General features: G+C 39.6%; 1 protein-coding gene across 4 annotated transcripts in view; it reads right to left on the reverse strand.

Annotated features, from left to right (window-relative positions):
• USP37 (ubiquitin specific peptidase 37) overlaps positions 1 to 20205 on the reverse strand; it is a 39444-nt gene that overhangs the window by 6858 nt on the left and 12381 nt on the right. For 3 of the 4 annotated variants that reach the window (XM_069781125.1, XM_069781127.1, XM_069781126.1), the window contains exons 11-20: positions 18234 to 18357; positions 17761 to 17966; positions 15979 to 16096; positions 14691 to 14770; positions 13170 to 13334; positions 11606 to 11671; positions 10258 to 10408; positions 6196 to 6448; positions 3638 to 3804; positions 1754 to 1814 (exon numbers count right to left, since the gene is read on the reverse strand). In XM_069781125.1, the coding sequence (XP_069637226.1) occupies positions 1754 to 1814; positions 3638 to 3804; positions 6196 to 6448; positions 10258 to 10408; positions 11606 to 11671; positions 13170 to 13334; positions 14691 to 14770; positions 15979 to 16096; positions 17761 to 17966; positions 18234 to 18357 (1391 nt within the window). The remainder of the gene's footprint in view (positions 1 to 1753; positions 1815 to 3637; positions 3805 to 6195; positions 6449 to 10257; positions 10409 to 11605; positions 11672 to 13169; positions 13335 to 14690; positions 14771 to 15978; positions 16097 to 17760; positions 17967 to 18233; positions 18358 to 20205) is intronic. The other variant, XM_009923158.2, reaches the window with a different exon arrangement.

Genomic DNA, 20205 nt, shown 5'->3' on the forward strand with positions numbered 1-20205 from the left:
CATTTTTCAATTAAAACTGGCATCAAAATGCTACTGCTGGCAGCAGGCATCTTTTCATTGTTTTCAACGGTAAGAAGGCTGCTCACTGCAGGAACTTCCAGTTTGCTTGGCTGAGCAAAATGCAGGCAGCTTTCTGTAAAGAGCCGGAAGGCACCACTGCTCCCTGTACACTCTGTTCCAAACTTCCTGGGATTCGGCAGCTACCCGACTAATTTAAGATTTTGTACAGTACTCATTAGGAGAAGTAGCTATGCTTTCACCAGCTAAATTAAAACTATGGAGTCCTGGGTGGATGAGAAGTTGAGATTAACAGGACACTGCTCAGGATTTTTTTTTTTTTCTTTTTTTAAAGAGACTATCATGCCAGTTATGATGGACATGTTTTGCCAAAGTGATTCTCACATTGCTTGCCCTGTTAAATCATCAGACGCTGGATTAGCATAATCTTCTCGGGAAGTTTATAGATGAATCCCTTTAACTGAGAATATTTTACTGCTGGTTTCCACACTTATTCAGGCTGTTGTAAGCTAGACTACAGCCAAGAAACACAGCCACGTAGATAGGTCTCTGCATGAAGCACTTGCCACAGGTATTGCTAAATGCCACTTCAACGGTCTCTGGATGACTAGTGGTTCTTTGATTGCAGCACCATTGGGAACCTTCCTAAGACAAATACTACCAGCTATATGTTCAAGATTATTAGCATCTCCTTGAATAAATGCTGGCTGATGCCTTACAAACGAGACAGTAGCAAGTTGAGAAGCACAAGGCAACGCTCATGTTTAAGTCAAGCAACTGCAAATCAGGAGGAGGAAAGCTTGCTAGCCTTGAATTCTTCCTGGACACAAGAATCAAGGAAGACCTGAGAGGGTCTGGGCAGTCAGTCTGCCAGAGCTCATCAGGGGACAGACCTCAGGCTGAAGGATGCTTAAGCAGCATTCAACTTACATCTCTTCAGAAGCAGACATAGGTTCATCCAGTAATAACCAAGGGCCTTTAAAGGTGCCTGAGCAACTACAAGTACCTTAACACAGTATTTCATTACCCCTCCCTCTCCCTCTTTGGAGCAGGAATTTTCTCTTGGTTATGCTTTGCTCTGCCAGATTGCATGAAATCACTCACATGCCAGCCTCACACAAATGTTAAACAGTGCCTGAGGCTCACCACACTGTCTGGATTTGGAGAAGACAGATAAGTGTATTTTGGGTTTCTTTTTTCACTGCCAACAGCTATACCTTGCAGTGAGGTCTGTCTCCCTCCTGTCCTCTATCAAACAGATACAACACTTACTCATTCTCCTGGGCAAGGCCAGTGCATTCATTAATCAGCACTAAAATATCAATGCAAGTAAGAAATAATCCTTATGCTCTGACTAGGGCAATTAGCGTGCTGGCTTCTGCTGGGAATGCAAAATTTCAAAGTCCATTTTTCTCTCTCTAAATTAATATTATACATTAAATATATATTATATATATTTAATATCATATATTACATATATCTGTCTATATATCTATATCTAATTAAAAATTCAAGAGACTGAAATAAGTAATTTTTCATATTAAGTTTTTCCTGGCATTTGCCTTCACAACCAAGAGCAAGAAAAGCTGACCTGAGCAAAGCCAAACACAACAAAGCACACACCAAAAGAACATGAAATGCCAGCTGTCTTACAGACACTCAGGAGCTGCACTCACACATACAGATCTATTTTCTCTCAAAAACAACATCCTGGAAGAAGTTAAATAAGTTTCACCTTGTAGACTTAATTCCGTGGCTCGTTTAAGGTCATCATCCTCTTTTTGTTCTCGTGCCTCCTAATGGGAAGAGAACAAAACTTAGCTCATTGAGACACTTTACTGTTTAAAATTCTTGTGGTGCTCTTTTTCCATTGAAACTGTGCTGCTCTGGTTTCTACAACAAACCTGACATTGTAAATTAAAGGTTCTGTGTGAAGGAATGTTTGCAACCAGCAAGAGTCCAATGTTCCCGTGAAACAGAACCTGGGACAAACCTTCATTAAGACTCGTCAAAGCTCCTGAAGTTTGGTATGCAGCAGAGCGAGTCTCTAGTAACACCGAACGCTTTCTCTGGATCATTAATTTGAAAAGCATCTGAATGAATTTGCAACCTTCGCTAAGGAAAGCTGTCACTTACACACAAAGCTCCTGACACTTCGACAAAATTTAGACTTACTTCTGCTCAAAGCCAGCTGAGGACAGAGTCGTTAAATCCTGACAGATTTTATTATTTTTAAGCCATTTGAAAGTAGAGCCAGTGGTTCTATGTCACAGGTGTAACTCACAAAGGCAGGATGCAAAAAGAGACACCACTAAAGAACCAGGTACTAAAAATATTGCAATGAGCAAGTAGCAAAGAAACCTCAAGTCAACAAACCCTTCTAATCTTTGAATAATATCATGCCCCTGTTCCTCCCACCACTCTTGAAAGCCCAGAGCTACAGCAAGCCAGTCAATAATATTTAATGAGCTGGCTTCTTAATTCAGGGTTTGAATGCTTTCAGTGCACCTGAACGCAGAACCCTAACTATGTATTTCAAATCAAGATAACCACAGCTACCACATTTCCATGCTTGAATCATTAGAATAGCAGATTTTCACTTCAGAACTGTAGCAGAACAATGCTCAAAGAGCAGTTTTACATTATTAGCATGAGGCCTTTTATCTCACTATTTCTAAAGCATTTGGGAATCTTTGTTAAACTACTCAACATCGCTGAATCAAAGCTACATCTGGCATGGAACATACCAACCAGCATCTCATAATGAGTAATGGGAGAGAAAAATCCAAGAGCCATGGAAACATCAGATCTCATAAGGAAAACCATGACAGCTTTAGTATTAATAGAGAGCAGACAAGGGCACCTATTTAAAGAAAGACCTGGCTAAGTACTTGCTTCACTCTTGGCAGCTCGGTTAAACTTGTGGAAATCAGTTTACAGGTCTTGAAATTCAAGTGGAATACAGATGGTTAGCACATAACCCGAGATCCTAATTCTTTCCAAGTCTAATTTAAAGGACTTGTTTTAGACTAAATTATTTGGGATCCTTTTTCCAATTTACTAACAGGGAAGGATCACATAAATGCTCAGTTCCTACGTTCTTCACTAAGCATCCCCTACTTGCTAGTACCAGAAACAAGGCACTGGGATAGACAGATCTTTAACCTGACCTGGCATGGCCGTTCTTAGTGTTTGCTTTGAAACCTGCCTCTTTCACTTTGAGTCTTGACATGGCATGCTTCAAGCAGCAACTGCCAGGGAAGCTAAAGGTGGGCTTGGATCTTGGTGACAGAGAGTAAGAGTTTAGTTCAGTTTATCATCGTTTTCATATCATGTTACAAGCCAGTGTATAAATGTGCAGGGAAAGCTTTGAGAAATCTGCAGGTCTGTGATGTGATATATGGTTTCCAAAGCACTTACAAAACGTGCCCAGATGTATCCAGAGCTGTCACTCTACTGACACTGGAGCTAAAAGAAACCCAAATCTTTTTTCATCTGATTCTCTCAAAAAAGCAGCAGAATCCCTTTGCAATTACTGCCTGAACACAAGCTTTTCCTTTAGCTATCAGGTTTCCAGTGCTGGGGAAGATAACCCAAGGAAGCAAACTTTATTTCTTACTTGCTCTTGAAGGCTTTGAGCCAGTGCCTGCTGAAGTTCTTGTTCTTCCCTCTCTCTCTCCATATCGTACTGCTGCAGCCAGTCAACCTCCCCCTGGGAGCCTTCCGGAGTTTTGTTTTCCTTATTCTCATCAAAATCTTTAGTTATCTCAGTGAAATTGGCAGGACCTGAGGAATCAGAAAGTACAGTTATGCTTTCCTGGGTCTTCTGTTACCAGCTAAATCCTCTTTAAATCCTTGCAGCACAGTGACATCTACTGACAGGGAGAGCTCACCAGCCATAAAAACCGCACACAAGTCAAATGGAAAAAGCTCCAAAACAGTCTTACGCTTATTTTAACAGGTGTAGGATGAACCATGTGATTAATCCCTGAACCTGTTCTCTTCTTAGCCTTTTATGTTCAGTCAGAAACAGCAACTTTAGTTAAAGTAAGATGTCACACCCCACTAGGTTTCTGCAGTCATGAATCTGACACTTGAATTTGTCTAGAAGGAACCATGGATTATAAAAATTTGCATTGCATATTGTACCTTGGAGTACTAAAGATGAAACCACAATTAAAGCCAAATCATATGTAAGACACAAGGAAGCATAAATCTCAAGCACTGTTTAAATCTGTCAACTTTTTGCATCAGGTAAGAGCCTCAATCCTGTGAACACTATCTACAGCTTTACAAGTGCAAGAAGGTTATAACTTTTCAGTTCACCTTGAAAGTGAACGCTATGGCAGAAGTATTTTATAAAACTTCTGGAATGAACATTCATTCAACCACTGCATACACCTCCTGCAGTTGCAGGACACTTTGATTCTCCCATTTGCTTGCAGCTGAGAAAGAATCAGAACCTGCTCCAACAGCTATCATGCAACAACACGTGAAACTTCATAGTTTTGCCCTATGCAGACTTCAACATCTGCTCATTAGTTATTAGCAAGGATTATACAAGGCACTCTCAGTATCTGTGACCTCTTAAACACAAGACCACCAGAACCAAAACTATAATCCATCAGTCTAATCCTCTTAAGATGAAAAACAAAACAGAATTTATTACATGACCTTTGAAAACTTCCAATGTAAGAAGAAATACTCACTTGACTCATGCTTGAGATTCATGTAGCAGAAAAGACATCTTCTGTCATATCTAAATTAGCCTTTTTTGAAAGCACCACAAATTATTCAGTGTTTACAAAAAAAATTACTAGCGGTAACAAGAAATGGACCAAGTTAAATCAGTCATATTTAGAATCATCTTGTCTGATATAGCTAAGCATCGTTTGCAATTAAGTTTCCTTTAAATAGAACATGGGATTGTGACTCATGGCATGTTACATTCAGCTGCCGTAACTGGTAACTTAACATACACACATACCTCATCTGAATGCCAATGCTTTGAGAAATACTTGTGGGTTTTGGTCATACACAGTCAAATACAGAAAGCTGAATGCAATGTTGAGTGTTAACTGCATTCTTAATGAAAAAATACAGAAACCTTTATTAAACACATACTTTTTGTTTAAGTGTCACAAGAGAGCCTTCAAATAATTACATTATACTTTCCAAATAAAACCTGGAGAGAGAGAGATATTTACATGGCCACACACTCACAACTCTCTTTCACACAACCATAAACAACATTAGTAGGGCACAAACAAGGCTGACCACAGACTTAGTTTTCTTATCCACTGCCTTCCAACATGAAAGCTCTCAAGAGTTGTCCATTGAAACAAGTGTGATTTTTGATAATAGAGTGAGGTTTTTTGTTGTTAATATTTAACTTCCTGGCTCTCAGAGGACAAGGCAGGCATATTGTTGGCCTGTTTTTCCAGGCTAGTGGAATTAAAAATCTGACTGAAAGCATATAGCACACAACAAACGATAAACACTTTCCTTCAGCCAGCTAAAGGAAGACACTCAATTTCTCCACACTGAGATCAAACAGGCTCCTTCTTGTACACAACTGTGTTTCTGGGTCAGAGGCCATAATTCACATGCTGAGTCTCTGATGCTCAAGGGTCTACTCTCACATTAAAAAGTATTAGAAAAAAATTACAGAGATAGTGTTAAATTTATTAGTAACTAGTGATAAAATAACTCCATTTAGGAAAGCATTCTAGTCTTAGGCACCCAAGACATCACTCTTGCACATCAGCAATGTGAACACTGCTACCATGCTGCCCAGGCTGCCACAGCTACAGAAATGAAAATACTTTCTGATTACGGAAGATTAAGTTCCAGACACTGCCAAATCTTAGTAAATTGAATTGTCTGGTACAGGAACCAGTGGAAGCATGTGTTAATCGTGAGAGAAAAAAAATGGAAATTAACTCTGAAGATGACCTTACCTTTATCAGAAAGGTGACAGACATACAAGAAAATACATTTTCACAGTTCAATGAATTAACACTTTATACACAGGGAAACTGTAAAACTCTGAGGAAGTCAAGCAGTTTCAGCAGTGGACTTGCATCCAGATTCTGCCACCATACATTACTACCCTGCTACTATCAGTAACCTGCTTTAGCTTGCTATAGTCCAATTAAGATGGTAACTTTGCCTTACCTGAGTCTAATGCTGCTTTGGGTTTCTCCATCTCCATAGATTCCAGGTTTTCTGGCAATTCCTGAATTTCGTCGTCTCCAAAACCAGTGTCTGGGCTGCTTGTGGGCTTATCTTCATCATGGCTCAGAGACAGAGAAGCTTCCCTTTTGCTAATCTCTAAGACAGCTGCTAGCAGCTCATCTTCACTCATCCCATCAAAACCAGCATTTCCCAGCTCAGGTTTATCACCCTCCATTTTACTTCTTTTTGAACCCTACAGATGAATGGACTTATGATTAAGTGCTTGAATAAACAGGTATATAACATCAGCTTTACATTTCCGTGGAGATTTTTTTTTAATTATTATTTTATTAACCCAGGGAGTGGGAGCTTGGCTCTGTCAACATTAAACAGATAGTTATGTAAGACTCCATGGAGAGACAACCTTCATAGCTACATTCACTCCAAGGAATAATATTTAAATATAAACTACAACCAGTTTTTACAGGCCCTGTGGATTAACATACACAAAATAACTCTTCCCTTTTCCTTCCTTTCCTTCAACACGTGTTCCACCTTTAGATTCTGATGAATCCTCAAGCCTCTGGCAAGTCAGTGCTGAGGCACAAGTAGTGAAATTGCAAGTTTGTTAACAAAGGCTGAAGCAGCAACATGAGAGTAATTGAACTTGAACACAGGGATGGAAGAATAGGAACTGAAATCAGGCTGGTATGAAGAGCAATTAAAATTAGGTTTGGTGCTGCAGACTTGCCATATGAAATCTTGCGGGGGGCAGGGGGGAGGACTCTGCAAACCTAGTAAGAAAACAGTTAACCAGGGAAAGGGGGGAATTATTCTTTCCTAAGCAGAACAGAATGACTTTAAATTGGAAGAAAGGAAAACCACTTTACTCGTAAGCTGAATTTTTCCTTTTTTAGCTATTTTCCTAAAACTGACACTCATCAACTCCTACTCCATACTGACTTGCAACTAATATAATAATTTCAATCATTTTGATATCAACTGTTAACCAGGAGGTTAACCTCCATGTACACATATTTACACAATTACACTGCTTAGATTTTTTTCCCCCTGTATTATGTTAAAAATGGGGAAAAATAGTTTCTATCAGAACGTACTTACTCAGGTCTTATTCCAAACTGCATTTGGATAGATTTCAGAACTTCATTAAAATGATGAAAAATACATTTTTACTGCTGCTTTTTACTTAAATACAGCAACCTTTTGATGAGCAAGGCTAGTTTTATACGGCAAACATTTTGTATTAAAACTGGCTTATCAAACAAGATTAGCAAATGAATTAGCCAACTAAATTGCTTGCTCTAGACATCATGCCCTCCAAGAATTAGAACTGACAAATTTAAACCTCTCTCCTCACATCTATTCATGCACTGAATAAGGAAAGCAGAGTACCTGCTTTTTAAGCTTTCTGATTTCTCTCTCTACACCTGTAGGCTACTAATGTCAAAACTGGTTTAGCTCTTCAGCAAACCCTAGTGCCAGGCACTTTGCCAACAACTACCACTAATTCAGTGGCTGGACTTTAAAGACTTGGCAGCATCTGTGCATTATCTGAATACAACTTTTCTATTAGAAATTATTTGCATAGATTTTAAAGTAGCTTAGGCTCTAATACAGGCTGCTTTAAATAAGTATTTTTAAAAAGTACTTCAAATACTACTTCATCTGCAGAGGCAGAAATCACAGAAATTGCAGTTCTGCCCACTTTAGCTGGATAACTGCTATTTGCCCTGCCAACCCAATGTTGTATACCCCCACTGTTCCAGCTGTTCTCCCATATGGCAGGACTGTTTTGCAAGCAGTGCCCCACAGAGGATATACAGGCCATACAAAGTGACTACCAAGCCCCTAATGCAATCACATCCACAGCTGCTACGAGAAGCATACCAAGGGAAATGGTGCAGCAGCAGTAATGCCACTTCCAAGGACCAGGATCAGGTCCTCCCAGGACAACACTGAGAAGGGCAGCTGATCTTGTTAATGATCACAGATGGCTGGTCAGGCTGGTGGTTGAGGAGTGGCCATCGTGCACAGCCACAAAGAATAAAGTCACTTATGTGGAACCATCATCACCACTGTTTCTTTCCCACAACAGGCTGGAAAGCCTATAATTAATTTGCTATTCAAATTAATAGGCTTTATTCCCACAATTTCTGCACTCACAGGGCTTGTGTGATAGAGACTACCTACACTTCTTCACGAATAAAACTCAAGGAAGAATAATTTAGGACAGTCTGGAATACTTTTTCTATACATAAGAGGGACTTCAAAGACAAGCTAGTTTCCTTCCCCCACCCGCAGCCAGATATAGATGTGCCATGCAGGACAGTAGTTGCCTACCCTGTTCCTGAGACCTTCAGCAAAGGGTTTTCTGCTTTCTCCCAAAACAATCCATTCCATCCCTATACATCCTGAGCATCAGGAATTTTTCCCTAACATGTCACCTAAAAAAATCACTGTCTGCAATTTGGTCTATTACTTCTTGTTCTACCCACCACAGGCATGGAAAACAACTCAGGTGTTTCTATTGATTTCTTTCCCTTCCTTGAAGACACAAGCTCTGCTTATATTTCTCCTTAAACTAAAACTAAAAACCCCCAAGTTCACTCGCCTGCTCTTTCCGCAAAAATCTTCCTTTCTAAACCTCTGACCATTCAAGTTCCTCTCCTCTGGCCCCTCTCCAATTAATGTATAACTCTTTTCAGTTCGGAGCCCAAAGCTGGATACAGAACTCCAGCTAGAGCTCAATGTTGAGGAAAAAAGGAGGGTTACTTCACACAACCTGCAGGCTATGCCTCTGTCTATACACTTCTGTTTTCAACCAGCCTGACCTCGTGACCAGCTGTCACCTTTCACGCCCTTTCTGAAGGCCCACTGCTTTCCCAGCTGTTCCCATCCTGCATTTACAGGCGATTAGTCCTGCTAAGATTAGCACCTTCAGCCTGTTCCTACCGAGCAACCCCTCCTATTTTTATGCAATTTCTCAGATTTGTCAAGATCATTCTTAACTGTAGTTCTGAGCTTCATCACACTGGCAGCCCTTTCCAGCTCTGGGTCTTCTGAGAATTTAATACTCATTATCTATTTTATCATTTATTAAATACTGTGTGGATCAGGTTCCTCCCTTGGTTTGATCTTCCCATCAGATCAGAAACTGTAGGTATCTTCCTCGTGTTACCTATTGCTGTTCAGCCAGCTTTACTCCTGTCCATAATCAAGACCACAAGTCCCTGCTTGATTAAAATAACCCCATGAACATTGTCAAAAACTTTAGAGAAGCAGAGATGCAGGACACTTGTCCTAAGCACTAGGCCTGCAACACTTAATAGAAGAAAGTAGTACTGCAATATAATCCTCTAAGCTTCTTGTTTTCCCTTCTGGGTCATCATTCCTTCCCACACAACTCATCTACTTGCTAATACACTGCCCTGATAGAGGCAAAAAATATCTTGGCAACATTAATACTAGTCACAATGAAGAGCTTGAAGGCAATTTGAAGTTAACTGTGCCTTTACACCAATGAACTTGATCTCTACACACTTCTATGTGTTCACCTCCAAAGACTGATAGCTTCAGTTTCTAAAAGCATTTAAAAAGCCACACTCAAAAGGGGACACAGATTGGATGTGCAAGAAGTTCTCTCAACTGAATATTTTGCCTAGATCAACTTGTACTGGATCTAATTTAATCAAGGTCTTTACTGCATAATTTTATTATTGACAGCCCATTATATTTCAGCTTGGGAACATTATTAGTGAAAGTCACCCAAAGGACTGACAAAACTGCTAAGCAGCTGGTATACATAACCTGAAAACTGAAGTGGAGTTGCAATGCAATTACCTCTGTTCACAGTGGGAACCCAAGACAACTATACAGAGAGGTCAATTAGCAAAGCACTCCCTTCCAGCATTGCAGTGCTAATTAGGAGAAAAAACTTATCTTACATCAGTTTTACTCACAGTCTATGGTAAGAAAAGCACAGGCCAGACACGAGCACATATAGGATCTCCGTATATGAAAGTTTGCAGGTTTTTTCCTTACCTTTTCCGGCTCTTCTTGCAGTTGCTGCTGATCTCTAGTCTGCACGTTACACAACCTTTGGCTATGGGCAACAGAGCGTTTCAATGGCTCATCATCACTGTCAGAATCTACATAGAGTGCTGCAGAGCTCTTTGACTTGAAAGTGTATTTTCTGTAAATTAAAAACATGGCTATAAAACTTCATAGCATTGTAGCATTGTACAAATCTGTTTCAAAGTAACTGTTAAAGAAATGTCACACCCAACTTTCATATTGTGGGGCAGTAAAATCTGGGGAACAAACTGCAACAATTGACAATGACAATTTATTAACATAGCAGGCAGGGTTTTCAGAAAAGGTGTATTTTACTAGGTTAACTGACATACCTACTTCAAGCCTGCAATAGCAGCTTACAACGTTAAAAGTTACTCAGTGTCTGGCTCTTGCTTCTAAGGCCAAGGATTCTGTACTTTATTACCTAGCAATCTTAGACAGTACTCATTTGAGTCGAGTCCACAGTAACATGTAGAACTCGGCACAAACCATTTGACTTCTGAAGTTAACTAAGCTGGACACAGGACTTCCAACATCATTACTAGGATATAAAAAGCACAAATCTGCACAAGTTTTCCAGTTTTCCTGTTTGCTCTTTCATCAAGATAAACTCTTGCTTCTTTAGAACAGAAGACAAGGGAGCCTGGGGGAGTTGTGATTTCTGCTCAATTAAGAAATCTGGTCTTTAAGGATTCCACAATGCAAAACTATCCAGTGTGATATCACATTTTTCACTGTAACAAAAACTGGCCTTTCGAAACAGCCCATAAAAACAATGCTCTCTCATCTTTGCAAATAAAACCACCTGTTCCCAGAACACACGTTGGGACTCCATAGAACCAGAATAGAGAAAAGAGCTAGACTACAGAATTAGAAACCATTTTGTTTCTTCTATATGTGGCTTGCAACTACAAATGTAAGCTTGTTTAAGATATCTGGCATTGAGAAATCATCTGTACAAACTAAATGCAGTTCTCATTCTGATACCCTGCCTTCTGTTTGAAACAAAATAATCTTTGCTTACTTACAAGTCTCCAAAGGCTCTCAAAAGAAATGCTAAGGTGATCACGTCAACTAGGCAAATCGTACCATTGATATTAATTTCAGCTAGCATATACAACCAATAAAACTCAGATATGAAAAAAAGACAGTAGCTGAAATAATTTACTACAATAGAAAAATAGAAAAATAGAAAGAAAAGAAAACAAATAGAAAAAGTGGAAAGATTAAAGAGGAAGAATTAGAAAATTTTAAAATGCCTCAAAAATTATCCCATGAAACCCCAGGCCACGGGCATTTCAGAGCTATAACTCACCTACAAGGTGTGGAAGTGCTTATAGTACAGGAATTCACCATTTGGGAGGCTTTCAATGGACGGGAACTATTAAAAAAGCAAAGTATTTATTGCAGCAGTTACAGTCTTTAAAAAAATAAGTGTTTACTTGTCTGCTATGCATGCAAATCCGTGACCAAAGAAACAAGCAGAATACCATTATGTACTTGCTAATTGTTTAGATGTAGAGTAGTAACTCCATCACGCTATAAATATACAACAGTTGTTCAAAACCATATATAATCCTTTAAACTTGATTCACTTCTTAGTGATGCACCCTTAGGGGCAAGCTCACAAATTAAAGGCTTTAGGCTCCCATGTCAAGACAACTCATTCCTTTATTTTTTATTCTCACCAACACTTGAGTTCCTGCTCCCAAACCACAGTCTCCTGCTGCTGTCTGGATCAGCCGGTTTTCTGGCATGTCCCACGTCTCCCTTTCTCCTCCTTTACCTAGAATCTTCTAAACAAACTTCCTGCTCCACTTAATCCTTTCATGGGCTCCTCAAAGTCCATCACTATCACTACACATCTGTCCACCAGATGGCTGCCAATGCAGAAATCTTTTCTAACCTTCCCCCTCAAACCAGGACTGCTTCTCTCCAGCTTAAGTTACCCTTCCACTCTCTGGTCAATCAGAATGCTTTCAATGACTAAAAAAAAGCCATTGGAAAGCTATTTCAAACATAAAAAGCCATTGGAAAGCTATCTCAAACATATTTTTTAGTATTTCTGCTCTGGTTAGCTTAAGCTGTTTGTTGTATTTAAGATTTCTGTTGTTAAAGCAAACTCTTGGGAAACACCCATGTAAATCTCAAACGCCACTAAACCTTCAGCACAAGAACACATGCCACACTGATGAACGTATACACCAGATGTGTCCTAACTCACTACGGCTACCGTGGTTATGTCACTAGGCAGGGACCACAAGAGACCTGAGGGTTTCTTGTTCCCTATTCTGCCACAAACTTCCTATGTGACAAATGGCACGTTTAATCTCTGTGTCTCAGGACAAGCAGCTGTACAGAAATAACTGTCACAGGGAAAAGGAGAGACTATTTTCAGCATGTGAAGTGCTCAGATACTACAGTGGCACAGGAAAGACAATGAAAAATGAATGATAGCACAGGAGGTGCAAGTGGAAATTAGCAGAAAAAGGTAGGATGTTACGTGTCCTAAGCAGAGTTAAGTGTGCTGTGAAGGGAAAGGTAATCTAGGTTATTTTGGACTGAGAGGCATAAATTTTAGAAATTCCTGACAGAAGCTCTCTTAAGGATAGAAAGTTACTTACAAGAACAGTGAAGAATATAATCTTACCAAATATTCCCTAGATAATGCCTCACCAACTCTTCCTACTGCTGCTGTCATGCTTCCTTTCCATACATGTTCTCATGATGGCATCATTACAAAGCAGCAGTACACATCTGAAGCTGTGTAATTTTAATGTTTCCTTGCCCAGACATCTTCTGGAGGAGATCTGACAACTGCCTACCTTGTGGCATATGTGCTTAACACTGCATGGATCAATCACAAGTTGTACACTTACACTGCAGAATGGACACTCCATCCCAGCGTCAGTGGCAGCCTAGTGCTTTCTGTACAGTGTGAAAGCAGGGTTAAGTATCTTGGAATAACAACCTGCTGCCCAACTTTATGATTGAGAGACAATGCTACATTGAAGCTGTATCGTTTCAGATGAAGAATCAGGACCCTGAGAGATATGAGAGAAGGACAAATATTAATCTCAAGACAGAAGTCAGAAAACCTATTCAAAATCCAGGTAGCCCTGTTTACAAAATGCATTCACCCAACTCAAAAACGGATTACTACTTTGGGGTGGAAGGGGAACACTATCCACCTTTTATATGGCAAAAGACAGGTAATTACTCTCCTGTCCATCACTCAACTTTGTGCAAGGTGCAGAGTGCAGACTCTGCCAGCTCAAGAGGCTTGCTACTTTGATCTGCATCACCTTGCTCTTCAGTCAAGAAGGAAGCAGCTCTTACCAAACTCATTATTTCTGCTACACAGTGAGAGGTAGGAAGCAAACAAAATATTAATCATTATAGGCCAGAATGCTAGTATATTACTCCCAGATATTCATTCAAGACTGTGATGGAGGGATCACACAGCTGCCCAAAACTGAGGAAGAACGGTGCCCAGCGCAAGATGTGTACTTGGTTTATCTCACAACACTTCCTGTTTGCGAGAGCTTTTGATCACAACAGTATAAGAGCCTGAAAAGGCCTCCTTACACTGAATCTTCTCCCTTATGCTGCACTTTGTACTGTCTATTTAGATTATGCAGCTGTATCATCATTCACGTTGTGCTAATATTCAAAAACTTTGACAAGGGTTTTGCAGTGCTAGCATAAATAGACTAATTAAGCAAAATGCAAGCTAACTACCAAGTTACTGGGTTCAGTATGAGTATACTTGGGACAAGGACATAGGCCAGATAAAGTCCATCCAACAGACTCAATTTTAACAGGAGAAAATGATCCCTACCTCCAAGCACCTCCATTCTAAATAATGAACTAAACCCAACCACGAGGTCAGAAACTACTGAGCGTGCCATTAACACTCAAAGTGTCTGCCTTCTTCCTCAAAGTGCCATGCTTACCAAGACAGAAAACAGATATCAACATGGGAAGAATTAACTGATCAAAGCAAAACCCTCTATATACCTTCTGGCACTAATGTCTCCAACTCAGTCCTGCCTATCAGGCCAGCTGAGCACAAAATATTAAACTTCCAGAATGTATTTACTGTTTCCACTTCCCTCACATCCCAGAAACCCCAAGAAAAGGCAAAGGGGAAAACTCAGCTCTCCTTGTGTAGCAATAGGGAGGAAGAAAGAAGTTTTGCAGTGTGCCCAAGAGAGCTTCTTTAGAGGCAAACTGACGAACATCATGAAGAGTACTGTCTGCATGTGCATCTTTCTCACAGGCTGACCACTGCACATGCTGTCCCACCCATTTTCCCAGCTTTACTCTTCAAGGGACTTTTGCTTGCACTTTTGTGATGTGTGCTTCCATGAAAAAGAGGAACACATGTCAACATTTACCTGGGAAGCCTGTTGAACTTGTGTGTGACAACAGCAGACTTTCCATTGCACTTCTCACAGGAATACTCGATCTCCTCTGCCTGTTTAGGAGAACAGAAACATGACTAATGGAATAAAAGACCCATCAAGCAGATCTCAACAGAAAGCACATTGCTTCTGGCTGTCACGGAAGCTCTTCGAAACAGCAGTTACACTTAAAATTATAGTCACCTTTGACATGACCTAACCTTACAATCTGGCAACATATCCACTAATACAAGCAGAATTTTTCCTGCAAGTCTATTGCAGACCAGTGAATTAGCCACGGTTGAGACAAATTAGCTTCCAAAGAGGGGGGACGATCTTGCAAGGTTTACAGTTTTCTCTCCCATACACTGGCTTTTTTTTTTTCCTAATAACCTTTGGTGGAGGATAATTTGCCATGAAGTTTTCTCTCTAGTTCAAAACTACAACTTTGGTCCTGAAAAGCTATCCTCATCTAAACTTGTCAAGGATGTGCTGCACCAGAGTAGAGTTTTGAACAAACAGCAAAAAGGGAAGCATCACTGTGCTGAAATTACATGACTTAGCCATCAAACATTTCTACAGCCCTTTTCTTTAAGTGAGGCCAAATGACACCACTACAATTTTAACAATTTTTTAAATCCTAAGTATAAGACCTCCACCAGCTTTTAGAGGAATAAGCATGTCAATTATTCTATCTGTTGAAACCACTATCTGTAAATGGAGAAAAAACACAGGTCTGTCTCAAGATATGACAAAACACAACACTAATTCACAGATGTAAGGCTCATTTTTAGCTTTCAGAAACCTCACCTTGAAGATCTACTTACAAGATGGGCATCCACGTATTACAACTATTTTTTTAATTACTATATCTGCATGACCTTTTTTCTCCATGCTAATTTAGGCCAGTACCTAAGCTGTTAAAGCATCCTAGCCCAAGAGAGGAAGCAGCAATTCTTGAGTGATGTATCTCAGTCTGACATCTTCCCTTCTCTCCTTTGTATTTGTTTATGCCTCAACTCATCCACCACAAAATGAGGAAGTTTACCTATTTCACAGTAGTATTGAAAGGATCAGTTAACTTCTGCACAGCATTTTACAATAAACACTCCTGTATGCTGTTAATGTACAAACCTCAAAAAAGTGCAAAGTTAATTATTTCATGTCTGCAATCATGGTCATAGAAACTAATAATTGGCTATACGACCAAAATTTCCATATGGTACATAACCTACACATACTCTCCAGTGAATACTCCCCCCCTCCCCCCCCAACTATGTACCCGAAAAAAGAGGTCAAGGGAATCCTGGATCGATCGGGAAGGAAGCAATTTCTTTCTTCGTGGAAGGTCAATGGAGAGGTCATTAAACTGTTCTCGTTTAGTGACTGTTTCACCACACCTAAAAAAGAAACACGCTTATTGTCCTGGTTTCAGCTGGGATAGAGTTAATTGTCTTCCTAGTAGCTGGTATAGTGCTATGTTTTGAGTTCAGTATGAGAAGAATGTTGATAACACTGATGTTTTCAGTTGTTGCTAAGTAATGTTTAGTCTAAAGTCAAGGATTTTTCAGCTTCTCATGCCCAGTCAGCGAGAAAGCTGGAGGAACACAAGAAGTTGGCACAGGACACAGCCAGGGCAGCCGACCCAAACTGGCCAACGGTGTATTCCATACCGTGGGACCTCATGCCTAGTATAGGAACTGGGGGGAGTGGGGATGGGGGGGAATGGCCACTCAGGGACTAGCTGGGCATCAATCGGCAGGTGGCGAGCAATTGTATTGTGCATCACTTGTATATTCCAATCCTTTTATTATCACTATTGTCATTTTATTAGTGTTATCGTTATCATTATTAGTTTCTTCTTTTCTGTTCTATTAAACCGTTCTCATCTCAACCCATGAGTTTTATTTCTTTTCCCGATTTTCTCCCCCATCCCACTGCATGGTGCTTAGTTGCTGGCTGGGGTTAAACAATGACACTTATGTAAGTCTGATGAAAACTATACTTGAAATTAATGACAACTTACACTTCTTAGGCTAAAGTAACTTCCCAGTAAATATATGCCTCTTAGTCAACCTATTTTTACTGATCAAAATGAAACTGATGCTTATGACAAAGTTGAATTTTGAGATCTCACTTTGATGCTTCAGAAGTTGAAAGAAACACTTGTGTAAGGGTGAGAGCAAAAAACCACAGTCTGCTTTGGAGAGGCAAGTGATCAGGTATAGGGGAAGTCAAAGTGACTGCTATGTAGCTGAACACATCTTCTTCATTCAGCATTCTTAGGAAAAAAGAAGTGAGCCCAGCCCAGTGCAGAAGAAGGGAAAGCCTAGAAATACTTTCAAACTGTTTTTAGAAACAAAATAGACTCCATCTTAAAAAAAACAAAACAAAACAAAACAAAAACCCTCAGTTTTCTTATGCTTTTTTTTGGGGGAGTGGGGAAGACCCTACCATCATTTGCCTTCAATAATTATTACTTGCATGCAATTTACTTTCATTTACTTTAGAGAACTAATGCAGTGCACACAGAGTAATATTCCCAAATAGCTGTGTTCAAAACTCTGTGGAATGCAAGCATCCTGTATGGGAATCTGCTGCACGGTTCATATGCAACAAATGCCCAGACATACTGGTTTACACCTTTTTCCGCAATAACCTAGAGAGACAGAAGAAAATGCCATTCCCTGGAAGCCCTTAGAAAGAACAAATTATAAACATGGCTCGCCCTTTTTTTTTTTTTTTCCCAGAGGAACCATTACTTGGCTGAAACCCCGTTTCTCTCTATTCTTATAAAACCAGTACACAAAAAGCAGAGCACAGAGGCTTTCCACTGGATATGTAATGACGAACTAGATGGTATGAAACTGTTTAAAGGAGGCCTGTAGCAGCAGACAGCATGGTGTGAAGTTTACAGCATTTCTAGACCGTAGAATATTTTCTAAATATCTAGCTTTGAAAAAAAACATAGTTCTAATCATAGCCTGCAGATGAAGTCATGTAAGATAGAAACACTTCCCAGTCTTTTAAGCTAAGCACGAGAAAAGCTCTCAAGCATACTTACATTTTGCAAATGATAGAATGCTGAACCTCAAACTCTAAGTTACTGATAACTGGACACGTATAAACTTTGGTGGCTGAGAGGTCATCAGAAGCCCGTCCAGGTGAGTTATCTTCATTAGGGACTGGCTCACTTTTCCAAGTTTTGTTTAACTTTTCCATGTCTTCCTTCAGCTGATCCAGACACTGGCTCAAGAACTCATGTGCATCCTAGAAACGGAGTAAACTCTAAGTGATTTTGTACAACTTCATTCAGTATCTTTCTCTCAAACACACAGAGACTTGGGAAATTATGTTTTAGTTCATTGCATTCAGCAATATTAAGGCAGTTCTGCTCTAACAAACAGCAGGCAATCGTTGTCATTCAATCAGGACCTCAAGTCTCTGTCAAATAGAGTTGAAGCTTGACAGAAGTTCAGTGCAGTCCAAAGGCCGAACAAATTACACATAATTGTTTCGAGACAATATGGTACTTACATTCTGCATGTACCCAGAAAATCTCTCTGCAGTAGCTGAAATGGCACTTTTCACCTTCTTGAGCAGCTCTTTCTTAACCTCAGGGCTGCAGACATCCTTTTTAGCAAGCAGATGGGCAAAACGTCTGCAGAAGTCAATGCAATGAAACACTGATTGGCTTTCCAGGACTTTAGAGAAACAAAATAAAACTCATGATACCTCATTTTAAGAGTCTCTAAAAGCTTTTCTCCTGTGATAAGTGGTTTAGGGGTTCTGTATGAAAATATCTCATATATAATTAACCTTCTCCATTTCAAGTATTCTGAAATCTCATTTGAGGTCATCATTGGAACAGGACCCAAATGAACAAAAAAATTTCACAATCTTTTAAGGTAAAGAGAAGAGCTTTATAAAGTTCTATAAACTTATTTCTGCTATATCTTTTATGAGAAAAAAAAAACCACAATGCTTTTTGAAAATGTTCGTACTGATATGAGATGACATCACTTGGCACCAAAATAAGCAGCACAAAATCATTAAATTCAACTTGCATGGTCACACTGGTTTCTATTTTTTTTAAATTTTTTTTATTTTTAAATTTCCACTCAGTTTCAAGCCTTACTTCTGTTGTAATGTTTTACTGCCAAAAGAGTAGACAAAAGCTGTAATAAAAAGAGCCATGAAGAGTTCCTTGGTCCATGCTATGTATAGTGTTACTGGTAACTTTGTTAAAGAAACTGTTGAAATTGACTTTACCTGTGCCTCTCAGTTATTGTGATTTAGTTATCTTTTACAACTACTTTACTATTTCACAGGAAATACACACCCAGTATATTCTAAACACAACAGTTTTGGTCATAGTACATACATGGGAAGATGATGGGAAGACATCATGTTCCGTGATGCACAAAAAAAGACAGAAAGACAGGAAAGACCTGTGCAATCCCCTCCCACCCCAAACAATAACTAATACTCAGTTACCCAAAGAATCTGATCAGTTTACTGCAGCTCAACAAGTTTCTGCTATTCTGCTGAGCTACAGTAACAGTGTACGCTACCCTAACCCTCTACAACTGCTCAGGGAAGCATGTTAGGAAAAATGCCTTTTCCACCACAAAGCAGTTGATAGGCAATCACTTATCAACCAGAAAAATATTTGTCATGTTAGATCAAGTGCCAATACCCAAACCAATAGAAGCCAAAGTAGATGCTACTGAGTATCAAAGCTGACTTGTACTTAGGCACAGGATCACACACTGCCCTCCATCAGAGGTACTATGACACAAGCTCTACCCACACAATTTACCATTAGGTATATGGGCCACAAGCTTCAGAGGTCTTTCTACAAAAATTAGGGAAAGGACATTTCAAGACGCATGTGGAACAACCTCTGATCCCAAGTAGTGTAGGAAGAGTTCAAGAAGACAGAGCAAAAATAGAAATGACCCCAAAAGATATAAAACACTAAGAAATGGAAACAGAAATGGTCCTGATAATCCTGAATCTTGGTCAGCAAGAGAAAAGAAATGAGGTACACAAGAATATATATAATAAAAATCCCAAATGGCAGAGACTGCAGTACATGGAGCAAACAGCAGTTTGTCTGATAGACATACAATGGAATCTGAATGGCACAGGAATTTAAAATTTCAAAGAGAGAAGAGTTTTACATATTACAGAAACCTTTGGAGTTTCTTGACATGAAGTTTGACTGAACTGAGAGTTCAGCTGAATTTATAAAAATATTAAGTATGCAGAACTTGAACACTCTCCACAGCTACTAGACAAAGGATATTTTCCAAAAAAGCATAAGCCCTCACATATCAGGTGAAGTTAGTGGCCAGCTTAAACCCTAGCTGGTAATGTTTTAAAAAGAAGTTATTCTGCATCTATTTATTTTGCAGTTTCTTGCATTTTCTTCTGAAGCATTACACTCTGCCACTAGAAATACAGTGGAAGGTATAAAAGACTGCCTGTAACTCAGCATTGCAAT

This window comes from Haliaeetus albicilla, chromosome 4 (assembly GCF_947461875.1).
Source record: "Haliaeetus albicilla chromosome 4, bHalAlb1.1, whole genome shotgun sequence".
Lineage (NCBI taxonomy): Eukaryota > Metazoa > Chordata > Aves > Accipitriformes > Accipitridae > Haliaeetus > Haliaeetus albicilla.